The 14,894-nt window shown below is 42.3% G+C and overlaps 1 protein-coding gene across 6 annotated transcripts in view; it reads left to right on the forward strand.

Annotated features, from left to right (window-relative positions):
- The window catches only part of CSK (C-terminal Src kinase), a 76,858-nt gene that overhangs the window by 42,809 nt on the left and 19,155 nt on the right, over positions 1-14,894 (forward strand). For all 6 annotated transcript variants that reach the window (XM_089538632.1, XM_089538636.1, XM_089538630.1 and 3 more), the window contains exon 2: positions 12,567-12,644. In XM_089538632.1, coding sequence (XP_089394758.1) covers positions 12,630-12,644 — 15 coding nt within the window. In that variant the 5' untranslated portion in view covers positions 12,567-12,629. The remainder of the gene's footprint in view (positions 1-12,566; positions 12,645-14,894) is intronic.

Below are 14,894 nucleotides of genomic sequence, written 5' to 3' on the forward strand. Positions count from 1 at the left end.
GTGCTATAAAGTGATACCACCCCTTTCGACTTGTATGCATTTGGTTTTGCTTCCTCTTCCGCTCCTTGTCTGCCAGCAAAACCTCCAGAGCCCATCTTTCTCACGCAGCTGTTTGCCCTCTTTCCTTCCTGTCCTTTGCTGGTGCAGCTACAAGGCTGCTTTTTCTTTGCTGCCTAACTAGTCCTGGGTGCTGTTCACACACAACATACACACAAAGACACAACACACTGGGTGAGATGGTGGAACTACCTTTGCCTCCTCCTACTGGCAGCTCCTGGACAAGACATCATACGGTATACAGATACCCTTTGTAAAATCTGGTTTGCACTCAGGTTTTGTAAAATCTGGTTTGCACGGTCCTGGGGTTTGTAGTTAGGGGAGGCACTGGAGCTCCCTGGATGAGAATTTTAAATAGCCCATGATGCTATAAATCCCATTGCATGGAATCTGTGACAGTAAAAGTGATATCAAAATGTCACAATTGTACAGTGTGAAAGGATCAAAGGACATTAATCAGAAATCTCTCCCAGGTTAGTTTATGGAACTGGGGATGAAGCTGCATTTAAAAATACATTGGGAGAAATCAAAGTGTGGAAGTAATGCGTTAGCACTCATACAGTTATGTGGAATGAATTACTCGTATTGATGACAAAGGTTTAGTGGAGTTGCATTTTGCAAGTAGCTCGGTGAGTAGGAGTGAGTGTAAGTATAGTGATGTATTGGGTATAATGAGTAACGTTTTCTAATAGCCATTTATGGTTGGTTTTTAATGGTGTCATTAAGCATGTTAGAAGCAGGAATTTTTGATGTCATTTTGATGTCATTTTAAGTATTAAAAAAAGCAATGAGGAACATGAGTTAGTTTTTAAACATTGCAATGAAAAATGGCAGCGAATCGTTTTCTGTGCAGTACGGGTTGAGTCTGCCTTATCCAGAATTGCAAAATCTGAAATGGTCCAAAATCCAAAACCATCCACATGTGTGGCTGAGAGAGTGGCACCTTTGTTTTCTGATGATTCAGTCAGTGTACACAAACTTTGTGTCTCGCACAAAATTATTAAAAAGATTATGTAGAAAATTACCATCTGGCTATTTTTATAAAGTGTATACGAATCATAAATGAATTTGATGTTGAGACTTGGGTTCCGTCTCCAAAATATCTCATTAAGTATATGTTTTTTTAAATGGCTTATGCTATACAATAAACAGGATTTCATGTGTGTGTATGTGTGTGTGTGTGAAATCCTGTTTATTGGATGTTTGGAAATTAATAAAATTATTTATTTTAAAAAAGTAATAGCAATAAGCAAGTTTATTTGTGTAGCATAAGCCATTACAAAAAACCACACATATACATAATGTATACGCATATACATATATATAAACAGTTATAACTTTTATTTGAATTCCTGTGTATATGCAAATATTCAACAATATACTTCTTTTCTTTTTTAACTTCAAATCCCCCACCTCCCACCCCCAATTCATGCATTGTCATTGCAGTTTGGAATTACAATAGAGCATACATTTTCTTTTAATAGTCTTTCTTGAATCCACATGATTTGTTTGTCCAAATCCACTTCTCATTCCAATATAATTTTTAGTAATTATATGACTATGCAATGCATCCTTATTGCCATTGCTATTACTGTACTATTACAATATATATATGCAAATATTCCAAAATCCAAAACCCCAAAAACACTTCTGGTCCCATGCATTTTGGATAAGGGAGACTCAACCTTTAGAACACGTCGCTGGATTGGATTTTAATGTTTAAAAAGTAATTTCCCAAACTCTGGAGGAAGAGATTGAGAAAACAAGGGTCTGTGTGCTGATGGCGCTTCCAAACATGAGGATCCCCTCCCCGCAATGTGCAAACTCTCTAGTTACTTAGTGCCTAGGCTTCATCCTGCCTTGGCCACCTACGTCTTTCTCCTCCTCTGGAACAGAGAAGGCTTTAAGTCAGAGGAGCCCTTGTTGGATGCCTCTTGCCAGTGATCTCATACACCCGCATGGTTCAAGATGGCACAAACAAAGTGGCCCTTGTTCGGAGACCCAGCGCAGCAAGACCTGGGTCCCGGTTGGTGGGCTTGTAAAGTCCCACGCAGCCTTGTATGGCAGCACCTCTGCCTGCTAGCTTTTTATTTTATTGGGATATCTGGAGGACTATTTGGAAAGGCTGTGTTGCACAAAGGTTCTCTAAGGAAATGGTAAGCCAGAGCCAAAGATTGGAAAACTTTCTTTTAGTATTATTTTCCCCCCTACTTGTGGTGCAGTTTGAGTATTGGTCTGGTTCTGAAGGTAATTTTATACACAATATTTTTAATAATGTTATGCAGAAAACAAACTTTGTGTGCACTGAACTATCAGAGAGCAAAAGTATCACTGTCAGCCACCTATTTGGACAATTCTGAATTATGGAATATTTCAGAATTTCAGATAAGGGAAACTCAACCTGCATCCGTGATCTAAGTTTGGAGGAGTTCCCTTTTGGACCAAAAATCCCAGAATTCCCCAGCCAGCAGGGCCATTGGCCCAACTGAAAAAGAAAATTTGGGGGCTTGTAGTCTAAGATAGTAAATCCCCATCTCTGAGTTGTTGGTGCTTTGCAGATCCAACCCGAAACAGAACCATTCTTTTCCAGACGAAGCTGTGTTTATTGTATTGTTTACTACAAGCATGGTATAGCAACCGGATACCCAAAGCCTGTGTTTCTCCACCATCCTCCTGATGCTGTTTTTAATGCTGTGAAGCCACTCTGAGTCTCAGTCCTGGGAAAAGAGCAGGATACAAATAAATATAATAAATAAATAAATGCTGATGCTGCTAAAAAATCTTCCAGATAGATAGAGGAAAAAGAAGAGGAGGAGAAATAGGGAGTGGACTGGGTAGACACAAAGCCTTTGCAAAGTGGAGCTTCACTATCAGAGGCTTTGTTAACCGAGTCATGCCAGTGTAGATTTTATGTTTAGAGACTTTATATAATCTGTGATCATGCGGTCTGCTATAGGGTTTTAAACCCCCTTCCTTCCTTCCTTGCTTCCTTCCTTCCTTCCTTCCTTCCTTATTCTTACAACAATCTATATTCTGGTAAGCCTGGGAAAATAGCATTTCCCAGGACACCTGGCAATATGTCACTGTTTTAGCAACAAACCCTTTGCACAAAGGAAGGTTAGGTAAGGGGAAAAAAGCAACTTGTCTGTTAACACCTGCCAGAATGTGAATGGGAAGGCATTTGGAGCTATTATCCAGCTGGGATTAAAGTCCAAACTATGGAACAACAGCAGTTTTTGAAGGTGGCTGTTTGTTGAAGTTGCTATTCTGAGTTGAAGAATTGCAGACTGTGCTGACCTGTCTCCTTATTGACTTCCCGTTTGCAGGGTTTAAAATCATATATAACACAGATGTCGTTTCTTCCCCGTCCTTTATACATGAAGCAGCTTACGAAACACTGGGAAATGTAGTCCAAATAGAATCTACAGATTTAATAGATCTTGTTCCTATCTTCTGATGACATTTTTTAAAAACTGTACTTAAAGTGAATAGAAACATGTGGTGTTGGTTTTTTAACGGAACAAAGAAAAATGCTCCCAATATTAATTTTTGCTTCTGCATAGAATGCAAGGAACCTTGCTTTTAAATAGATTTACAAGACTGTAACAAGGTAGGAGATGAACGTATTTTCTGGTCAAATCAAAGCAGTTTGAAGGCATAGAATCAAATTATCTTTTAAAAACCTCAGCTTTCTGGTTCAGGGTTAAGATCCTTGCTTTTTATATATGTAAGTCACTTTGCCTCCCAGCTTTGGAAGAAATGCAAAATAGAAATAAAATAAAATTGTTGAGTAGCTTGGTGTTAGCCGGCCAGTTGGTTCACATGTATTGAAAGTAAGCTGAAAAGAAAGAAGTACAGCTTGAGTCTCCCTTATCCAGGATTCTGAAATCCAGAATATTCCAAAATCCAAACCTTTTTCCATGGGTGGCTGAAATAGTGATACCTTTCCTTTCTAATGGTTCAGTTTGCACAAACTGTTCCATGCACAAAGTTATTAAAAATATTATGTGTCAAATTATCTTCAGGTGATGTGTGTAAGGTGTATCTGAAATATAAATGAATTTTATGATTAGACTTGGGTCTTCTCTCCAAGATATCTCCTTATGTCTGTATACATTGAGAGCCAGCATGGCATAGTGGTTTGGGTGTTGGACCACGACTCTGGTGACCAGAGTTCGAGTCCCAGTTCGGCCATGCAAACTCACTGGGTGACCTTGAGCAAGTCACACTCTCTCAGCCTCAGGGGAAGGAATGACAAACCCCCTCTGAACCAAATTTTGCCAAGAAGACCCCATGATAGGTTCACCTTAGGCTGTAAATCAGAAATGACTTGAAGGCACACAGCAACAACAATATAGATGCAAATATTCCAAAATCTCCAAAATCCAAAGTGGTTCTGGTCCCAGACATTTTGGATAAGGGAGTCTCAACTTATAATATAATTGTCGTTTGAAATTCTTGTTCCTTGTTGCAGGGTGGGCATGACTTGATAGCCCTTGAGCTCCCTTTGAACGGTCTGAGTGTAGAAAACTGCAGTGGCGGAACCTTCCAAAATCCAACCTGGCACAGAACGGTTGCACGGATGGGCATTCTGGTCTGACAGATGGCAACCTCTGAGTGCCAGCTGTCAGTGTAACTAAGCTACAAAAGACCCTCCTCTTGTCCTGGCCTTCCCTTCTTTTTGCCTTCTCGCCGTCTGTCTTCTCCTAAATCTCTTCCAGGAAGGGGGGTGGGTGGTTTTGCTTATCGTTGGCATCTGTGCAGCCCTTGGACTCATCCGAATGGGGATTGTGCCATGCACCTGTCGAAGCAAATGCCTCAGAGTGCCCGCTTGCTATTAATAGCAGCTGCTGGGCTCAGGGGCCTTTCCTTGGAGGTTGGAACGGTGAGGATGCTAAATTTAACCAAGGGGGCTGGACAGGCAGGTGGGTCTAAGGGAGGCAGGAAGATTTGCAGTTGTGTGGTCTCAATGGAGCAGAATGGGGCTTCTGCATTCAGAAAGTGAAAATGCAGGACAGCCAAGATTCAGTGCCTGAAGGAAGGAAGGGTGGTGTGAGAGAAATACCATTCTTTATCAAACCAGAAAGGGTCCTGGTTAATGCCATTTCCAGATCTTGTTCTGGAGGACTCGGATCACAATGATACCAGGTTTGGGAGTAACACCTTTCCGTTGCACCAGTCTTTTCTTTGACAGAGGTGTGTGCAAGCTTTTGGGGTTATGTAGGATTCTTCCAACAGCTATGCTCTCTGGAATTGAAACTTCACATTGGTGTGAAGGGCTGGGCCGTTAACAGTGTCTAAAGCAATGGTTCCCAAACTTTGATTCTCCAGGTGTTTGGGACTTCCACTCCCAGAATCCCAGACCGTTGGCCAAGATGGTTGGGACGTCTGGGAGCTGAAGTCCAAAACACCTGGAGGACCAGTGTTTGGGAATTACTGGTCTAAAGCAAAGGTTAAGGATGGGTGTGTCTCTGACTGGATATTGATAGACTACAGCTCCAATCAGCCCCAGCCAACTGATCCAGAGGTTGGTGATGATGGGTCCAGCAACATCTGAAGGGCTGCACTGCCAGTCCCATCTACCTTCTCAAAAAGAAACAGAAGAAATAGAATGACATAAATAGAAACTTGCAAGCTTTGTTTTTATCTCCAGATCAGTGCCTACCCAGCGCCTAGCAGTTGTGTGCCTGTGTGTATGCCTCCAAGTCATCTAACAATGTATGTAGACCCCATGAATTGTATAGGGTTTTCTTAGGCAAGGAAGATGCAGAGGTTGTTTTGCCAGTTCGTTCTTCTGAAATCTAGCCTACTGCACCTTGGGTTTCGTTGGTGGTTTTCCATCCAAGTAATAACCACAGTTGACCTTGCTAGGATCTGGTGTCTTTAGGATATTTAGGGTGCCTTTAGAGTATTTATGCTGCCTGGCAGATGTACTGGACTGTCATCCGTGTGAGAGAGCCAGCTTTGTGTAGTGTTTGAGTGTTGAACCACAACTCTGGAGACCAGGGTTCAATTCCCCACTCAGCAATCAACCCAACTGTGTTTCCTTGGACATGTCACACTCTCTCAGCCTCAGGGAAAAGCAATGGCAAGCCATCTCTGAACAGATCTTGCCAACCCCATGATAGTTCTGCCTTAGGGTCCCCATAAATTGGAAATGACTTGAAGGTACCCAACAACAACAACAATTCAAGTCAATACCCTAAAGGTACCTGATCCCACCAGATCTTGGAAGCTAAACAGGGTCAGCTATGGTCAGTACTTGGGGGGGAGTCTGCCAGTGACTTCCAGGTGTCCTGTTATGAAGCAACTGTAGCAAGAGGGATGCCTAAATAAAGCGTTAAACATAAATTTAAAGAGGGAAGAAAGAGAAACAGGTAGGATGCAGCTTAGATGTCAAAGGAGGAAGAATTAACAATAACTAAAAATGAAAAGAGGAAGGGTTAAGTTAACTAAAAATAGAAGGGAATGACCCATGGTTTGATTTCTCGGCTTTATAGAGCATTGAAGGGCGAATACCCAGGCAGTGAAAATGATGGAGCGATGCATTAATTTTTTAAAAGCCCTTCAGTTCGCATCATTTCAGGGACTGTGAACAACTTCAAAGAAATATCACTCTATGTCAAATGGCCCGCAGCTTCCAGAATATTTAGGGCTCTTGTGACTTTGCCTTAAGTTGGATGGATGTGTTCATGGGATTAACTGTGGCTCTTCTTTCCCCACCAGCACTGCATTCCCTCCTCAAACACCCACCAATTGTCAACTCCATCCATATCTCTTAAACTTAGTGAGCAGCATTTGGCTTGTTTGGATTCTTTACTCAAACAAGTGGAGAAATATGTTGGGTTTCAGATGCAAATCATGCCATGTGGAGGCATGGTTTCCCCACTGAGGGCAGGGCAGAATTACAGGATAAAAAGTAAGGGGGGCCTAGATTCTTCAAAAATGGTATTGAGGGCCACATGTTGCCCCTAGGCTTCATGATTTATAACCCAAGAATAGGACCTAAGAGAACTCTATTCTTCCCGCAGTTTGCAAATTTGCTTTAATAAATTAATTATTTACCATTATTTTTAGGGTGGAAGGTGACTGCAATTGTGGTTATCAGAAAATAGTCCTCAGTTGTCCTATTTCTTTTGCTGTTTATTGTTGTTGTGTGCCTCCAAGTCATTTTTGACTTACGATGCCCTTAAAGTGAACTTATCTTAGAGTTTTCTTGGAAAGTTTCTTCAAAGGGAGGTTGCCATTGCCATCCTACGAGGCTAAGCAAATGTAACTTGCCCAAGCCACTCAATGGGTTTTTATACTTGAGCGGGGATTTGGACCATGGTCTCCAGAGTTGTAGTCCAACACTCAGAGCACTGCACCATGCTGGCTCTCCATTACAATGCAATGTAGTTATTCCAGTTGCAATACAATGTCATTCCTTTTTGGAAAACGGAATTACAAATAGCTATTAACTTTATAACTAGTTAATCTGACGCTCCAAGATGGGAGGCAAAGGATATGGACCTGTGGAGATGGTGTTCATGTGGGTGGGTTTTGCATGGAAGAAAAAAACATTATTTCAAGAAGCTGAGGATGTCGAATTTTCATTGCTTAGGTGTAACTGGATTGTGGTCTGATGTGCAAACTGGTGCGTTGTGCGGCACGAAGACACTGAGTAAACCAGAAAGTGCATAGCAAGGCATATCTGACAATCTGATAAGCTTTAGAAAAAACAAAATCAACTGAAAGTACTTTTTAAAAAAAAAAAATTGAGACACTAAGCAATCTTTCAAATTGGGGTATCTTACTATCTCTCCATCCTGAGCGCCTCTTATTGAGAAACAAAAAAGTGATCGTGTTTCAACGTGGAGTGATTGTTTCATCTCCATGCATACACTATAGCCATGGACAGTTTTTAACTCGGGTTTCCTTTTTGTTGTTTTCTGCCTTCAAGTCATTTCTGACTTTTGGTGGCCCTAAGACGACCCTATCGTGGAGTTTTCTTGGCAAGGTTTGTTCAGAGGGGGTTTGCTATTGCCTCTTTCTGAGGCTGAGAGAGTGTGATTTGCCCAAGGACACTCAATGAGTTTCCATGGCTGAGCGGTGATTCGTTCAGAGTCATGGTCCAATGCTCAAACCATTATTGAGAACCAGTATGCCGAAGTGCAGTGGTTATCAAACTTTAGTTCTCCACATGTTTTGAACTTCAGCTCCCTACTGCTAGCCAACCTGGCTGGGACTTCTAGGAGTTGAAGTCCAAAACACCTAGAGGACCAAAGTTTGGAAATCACTGATGTAGTGGTTTGAATATAGACCCTTGGAATCTGCTGGGGTTTGGTTCCAGGATCCCTCATGGATACCAAAATCCGTGGTTGCTCAAGCCCCATCGAATACAGTGACATAGTGAAATGGTGTCCTTTCTATAAAATGGCAAGACCAAAGTTTGCTTTTGGAATTTATATTATTTTTGGATATTTTCATACTGTGGATGCTTGAATCCATGGATAAAAAATCCATGGATATAGCGGGCTAATACTATTGGACTCAGGATGCATTTGCGCTGTAGCAATCCTGCAGTTTGATATACCACTTCAAGTGCTGTAGCTCCACCTTAGGAAATCCTGAGATCTGTAGCTTTACAAAGCCTCCTCCGCCAAAGAATGCTGGTGCCTCACCAAACTACAAATCCCAGGATTCTGTAGGATCGAGCTGTTAAAGTCTGCAATGAAATCTGGCACAACTGTGCGGTTTCACTATACTGTGTGCAGATAAGTGGTTTAGATGCCTCCTTTGAGACAAGCCTGTCCAGCGGTATTAGCCTTGTTCAATAACCATCATTCTTGGCAAGCTTCCCCCTCCTTTTCACGATCAATGAGGCTCTCTAATGGACCCTCAACGTTTTCCCGAAGATGGCCATCCATCAAGCGCTGGGGATGCTATTAAATTAAGTGTAGGTCCAACGATGTTCAGAAGCTAATCCTTGGTTCATAAAAGAGACAGGTGGGGCGGGGAGTGAGTGATATTTTAAAAGGTATTTTATTTTGAATAAAGGCAGTCTTTTCTGTTTGGGTTTCTGTGTAGCAAGCCTCTTGTCTCAATAGTTACAAATGGCCAAGGAAAGAGTCGCAGTAAAAAGAAAGAATGCTCCAAAATTGTGCTTTATTCCTGGGAGCCTCTGTTCTTATAACCCCCATCCTGTGTGACTTTCAACATTGTGGGTAAGTAAGGTTATAGTATGGTGTAGTGGTTTGAGCATTGGTCTAAGACTCTGGAGACCAGGGTTTGAATACCTGCTCGGCCATGGAAACTCACAGGGTGACCTTGGGCAAGTCACATACTCTCAGCCTCAGAAAAACCCATGATAGACCTTAGGGTCACCATAATTGGAAATGACTTGAAGATGCACAGCAACAAAACAAGGGTTATAGTAGGGCCTAAATACACTAAAGGCACCAGATCCTTTCTGATCTTAGAAGCTGAGGAGTCAGCCCTGGTTAGTACTTGGAAAGGAGTCTACCAAGGAATCCCAGGCAGTGTAGGCCATATTTCAGAAGAAGAAACTGGCAAAACCACCTCTGAGCATTCCTTGCTTAAGAAAACCCTATGAAATTCATGGGGATGTCATAAGTTGACAGATGACTTGAAGGCATACAGAGAGAAAGAGAGGATATAGTGGAGCCAAAGCTCCTGGGACTGAATTGCTGGGACTTTTTGACTGGCAGGGACAGTAGTCTTTGCAAATCTCTCCCTTTCTTTCTTGTTCCCTCCCAGTTAGTTTGCAGTCCTTCCAACACTGTTGATGCCCAGCAGGTATATATTGTTCTGATAACTTCTCATTGCAATGCACAATATTTGTTTTTCATGGGCAATCCAGACCCATTCACTTTACTAAAGAGCTGCTACTGGTGGAAGTGAAAACTGCTAGATTCACAGGTGGTGAATCCCATGCCAGGGGTGCCACCTTCCAAAGTGCTGAACCTGTTTTGTCAGGGAGAATTCTATGCCTTGGAACTTCCTTCAAAATCTGGAATAAAAGCCAGAGCAGATTCACAGCATCCCCTGACATGGAAACCTCCTGCTTCCACTACTAGGATGGGTTTGTTGATTTGGGTCAATGCAACTGTCTGCGTTTTTGGATCTCCTTGGAGGGCATGGGCATTGGGACTGGTAGTGGGAATACCTGCAGTTGAAAAAGTTGACACCGCACCACCGGTGTGTGTGTGTGTGTGTTGCCTCTACAATTACTTCTAAACAGTGCATGTTGTTTAAACTTATCAGAAGACTACAAAGGGCATTACAGTGGTACCCACTGGGGTTTGGTTCCAGGAACCCCCATTAATACCAAAATACGGATATCGAAATCCATGGATGCTCTAGTTCCATTAAATATAATGGCATAGTAAAATGGTGTCCCTTATATAAAATGGCAAAATCAAGGTTTGCTCTTTGGAAATTGCATTTTTGGAATGTTTTCAAACTGTGGATGGTTGAATCTGTGGATAAAGAATCTGTGAATATGGCAGACTAACTATTTACCCACATCTATTTTGTGGCATCAGTAGTCTGTTTATGTACAAGACATTTTTTTTTTCAAACATCATGGTTGGAGCAGTAGCATTTAGCTTGAGTGCCGATAGACATCCAGCCTTTTGTGAAAAAGGGAAAGCTGAAATTGAAGGGAGTGTCTGGCTTGCAGACAGATGCACACTCAAGTAGGCATTTCAGTGAAGAATGTTTGACTCACAGGCTCTCCGGAGACATCTACTGTCCTACAAAGGATGGGCAGGAGGTATTTCAGAATCAACTACTGGTAAATGGCTGAATGATTTACAGAAGGTTATGATCATCATCATCATCATCATTTATTTATTTATGTCCTGTCTTTCTTCTGATATAGAGACTCAAGGCAGTTGCCAACCAATTTACAACAGTACAGATTAAAAAGAATACAAAAGTACAGTGAGGCCTTGCCATCCACAGATTTCAGCATCTGCAGACAGCAAGCCCCTTTGTCCCCAATGGCGCATTCACCGCCATTAGGGACAATGGGACTTGAAGTTCAACATTTTCTTGTATTTGCGGGTGTGTGTGTGTGTGTGTGTGTGTGTGTCTGGGACGGATCCCCCAGAGATACGAATATGGGGTTGTAGTATAAAGTATAAAGTTTAAAAACAATTAAACAATTAAAAACATTCACATTAAAATATTAAAATGCAATTAAAATGACATGCAAACCTTGCCATCTGAATTGCATAGCACTTAAAAGCCCAACCTCTTGTCACTTTGAAAAAAACTAGATAGCACAAAAATGTTTTTACCAGCTGCCGAAAGGAGAGCAGGGTTGGGGCCATCCTGGCCTCTCTAGGGAGGGAGCCATGGCAGTTAAAGTGGTATCAAACTGGATTATTTCTGTGGTGCAGATGCAGCCACTGTTCTTCAAATAACCTGGACCTAAGCTGTATAGCTGACCCAAGAAGAGCACCAAAGATATCTTATTTCTTATTTTATTTATTTATTTATTTATTGCTTGCTTGCTTGCTTGCATTTTTTTGCCATCTTTCTAACAATGAGGGACCCATGGCAGCTCACAAACAATACTCCTTACTCTTGATTGATGAACTGTGGCAGGAACAAAGCATCATCTTGAGCCATGCTCACTCCTCCCTTCCCAAAATTACCAACTGATGCTCACTTGATCCATGCCTAGCTCTTGAGCAACAGCTTAACATGAAGAAATGAGTCAGAAAGGAAGCTCTTTGTAGATAAAGAGTGACCTGTTGTTGGTAAGTGGACCTGCGGAGGGGTCTTCTGTTTTAAATGCACAGGAGCAAAGGGCAACCCTTGACACAGTGGGAAAAAGTACATTTGCCCTTTCCACTCTCTTCTGTATCTCAAGTTATAAATCTGATGCATTCTTATAGTTCTTATTCTTATAGTTGGGGTTCAGAGATCCGAAAAGCTTGTTTTCTTGGAATTGTGTGCCTTAAGCAATCCTAAAACGAGCTTATCATGGGGTTTCCTCAGAGGGGCTTTGCCATTGCCATCCTCTGAGGCTGAGAGAGTGTGACTTGCCTAAGGGTCACCCAGTGGGTTTCCATGGCTGAGCTGGGATTCAAACCCTGGTCTCCAGAGTCACAGTCCAATGCTCAAACACTACACTGCACTGGCTCTCACACACCATGATTTTTTGGGAATACAGTTCTTAAAATCCCCCCAGTGACCATGCTGTTTGTGGATGTTTTGGAAAATGTAGTTCTAAACCCAGTACTTTTCCAAGCTTTGGTAGGCATCCGCCTTTACCAGAAATGGCAAATGGGCAACATGCCGTTTAAAAAAAAATAGGTGCAGGTAAAGAGTGTGCTGTTGCAAAGCTAGAGAGGAAATAGCTTGACAACTACCTTAACAAAAAAAAGCTCTCATAGCTGTTCTTAGGGCGTGGAAGCTCCTTTCAGTGGTAAGAGAGCAGGTCTGCATGCTTGGATGAACAGAACGTGACCTCAGAAATCTTCTTTCTTATCTAGGTCTCATGGTACCAAGTGACGTGTCCTTCTTGCGAGATCCAGTCACCAGAACCCCCAGAGAAGATGTCGGGAGTGCAGGTGAGAACAAAGTCCGGTAGCTGGGAATAGTTTGTGTTGTCTTTCAATTTTATTGCAGTACTTTTAATGCGTCTTTTTAGGATGCATCTACACGGCTGAAATAATGTAGTTTCACGCCACTCTAAGTGCTGTAGCTTCATCCAGTCCAACCATGTCCTGCCATGCGGGAAGACACAATCAAAGCAATCCAACAGATGGCCATCCAGCCTCTGCTTAAAAACCTCCAAAGAAGGAGACTCCACCACACTCTGGGGGTGCATCTACACTGTGGAAATAAAGTAGTTTGACACTACCTTAACTGCCATGGCTCTGTCCTGCAGAATCCTGGGATTTGTAGTTTTACGAAGACTTGAGCCTTCAGTGCTAAAGAGTGCTGGTGCATCGCTAAAGCACAAATCCCAGGATTCTGTAGGAAAAAGCCAGGGCAATTTAAGACAGGCAAGTGGATCCAAGAGCAAATGAGATCTGAACTCTCCTTAAAAGCCATGTACGCTGTGTGCGTTGTATTTTGGACATTTCATGAGACTATGTGACTCACTGGAAAGGACAATAATGCTGGGCAAAATGGACAAAAGTAGGAAAAGTGGAGAACCGCATTACACATGGGTTGATTCAATGAAGGAAAGCCTGAGTTTACAAGACCTAGAAACTAATCCTATTCTTTCCATGTTATTTGCACCCCTGATACCAACATTTCTTGCCAGGAACCAAGCTTCTCGTTCCTAAAACAGCAACTTGATTCTGAACTTTTGGAGGCACAGAGTCTTCCACCTAGACTAGGGTGATGTGGTGAGATTTGTGGGTACCATCCAGAATGGCATCAAACAGCAAATGTGTTCCAGGTGCAGAGAACTGGAAGGCACCCAAGCTCTGGCCCCCGCTGTGAGGAAATGGGAGAGTGAGATGGTCTCTTTCATTTAAATACTGTGCAAGGATGCGTACCGTCTCTGGTTGAAGAGTTTGATTTGCACACAACATCCTGAGTCAGTAGCTGAACCTCTTAACTTTGCAGGCACCCTGGTGTGAGCGCTCGGTGCGTGGTGTTGTGAGCACCCTACATCAAAGACTGGGTGACCAGGTATCATAATCGCAAAGGAGAACAAGGCACTGCAACATAAGATTTTACAGTTCTATGAAAGACAAAAAACCTTTAAGAAAAATAAAGGACATTTCCCAAATGCCATCCAAGCTAAAAACACTGATAGAAATATAAATTCATGCTTCTTCGTCATGTTCAAAATGGAAGACCTTTTGGAATTTCTGCTGGACAGAAGGCTGAATTGTAAGACATGTCTGGGAAAAGAAGGATGTCTGGCCACCCTGATCAAAGACTATCTTGATCACTATCTTTAAATATCTGCAGGGTTGTCATGTAGAACATGGAGCGAACTTGTTTTCTGCTGCCCAAGAGACTAGAACAGAAACCAGTGGATTCAAATGCATCTGAGGAAGTAGACTTAAGCCTACAAAAACTCATGCTGCCAACTTCTTTTTTTTTTTTTTTTCAGTTAGTCTCAAAGGTGCAACGAGGTCTCTTTGCAGTGGATTCAGGTTATAAGAAAAGAGATTCCATCTCAGTGTTAGGAAGAACTTCTTTACTGTAAGAGCTCTTTGAAAGTGGAATGGACTGCCTTGGAGGCTGGTGGATTCACCTTCTTTGGAGGTCTTTGAAGAGAGTTTGGGTGGACATCTTTCAGAAGTGTTGTACAGTTTTACATAACTGCATGGACGGAATTTGGATGAGAGGATCTTTGCAGACCCTTCTAACTCATAAGATTTTACAGTTCTATGAAAGACAAAAAACATGGGTCTCGCTCTCTTATTTCCTCCCAACCCTGCTACTTTCTGTAATGCAAAGCAGGGCTGCAATATTTATTCATTTTGAACATGGGTTGGACAAAGGTGGCCCAGGGCCCACATGTGTTTTAGCCTTCCTAGACTCCCCCAAACTGCTCCTTTTCTGTCCTTCCCCAAAGGGGTGAATTGCCCATCCTAGAAACTACCATGTGGGGCAATTCATCTTTTAAGCAGGTTGCAAGGCACTTCTGCTCTGTTAGTTTTAAAAGAAAACCCTATTTTTTCAAAGGTGGAAAGGGTTGTTGTGGAGGCTGGTATTCTCTTTCCCCCTTGGAACAACTTCCCTACACATCTCTGTTCAGCTGCTGCAACCTCACACCATGACCATTCTGTTACTGGTGGGGACTTGTTGTTGTTGTACCTTCAAGTAATTTCTGACCTATGGCAACCCTA

The sequence above is a fragment of the Sceloporus occidentalis genome, unplaced genomic scaffold (genome assembly GCF_023333645.1).
Source record: "Sceloporus occidentalis isolate IW3139 unplaced genomic scaffold, rSceOcc1.0.p SCAF_9, whole genome shotgun sequence".
NCBI lineage: Eukaryota > Metazoa > Chordata > Lepidosauria > Squamata > Phrynosomatidae > Sceloporus > Sceloporus occidentalis.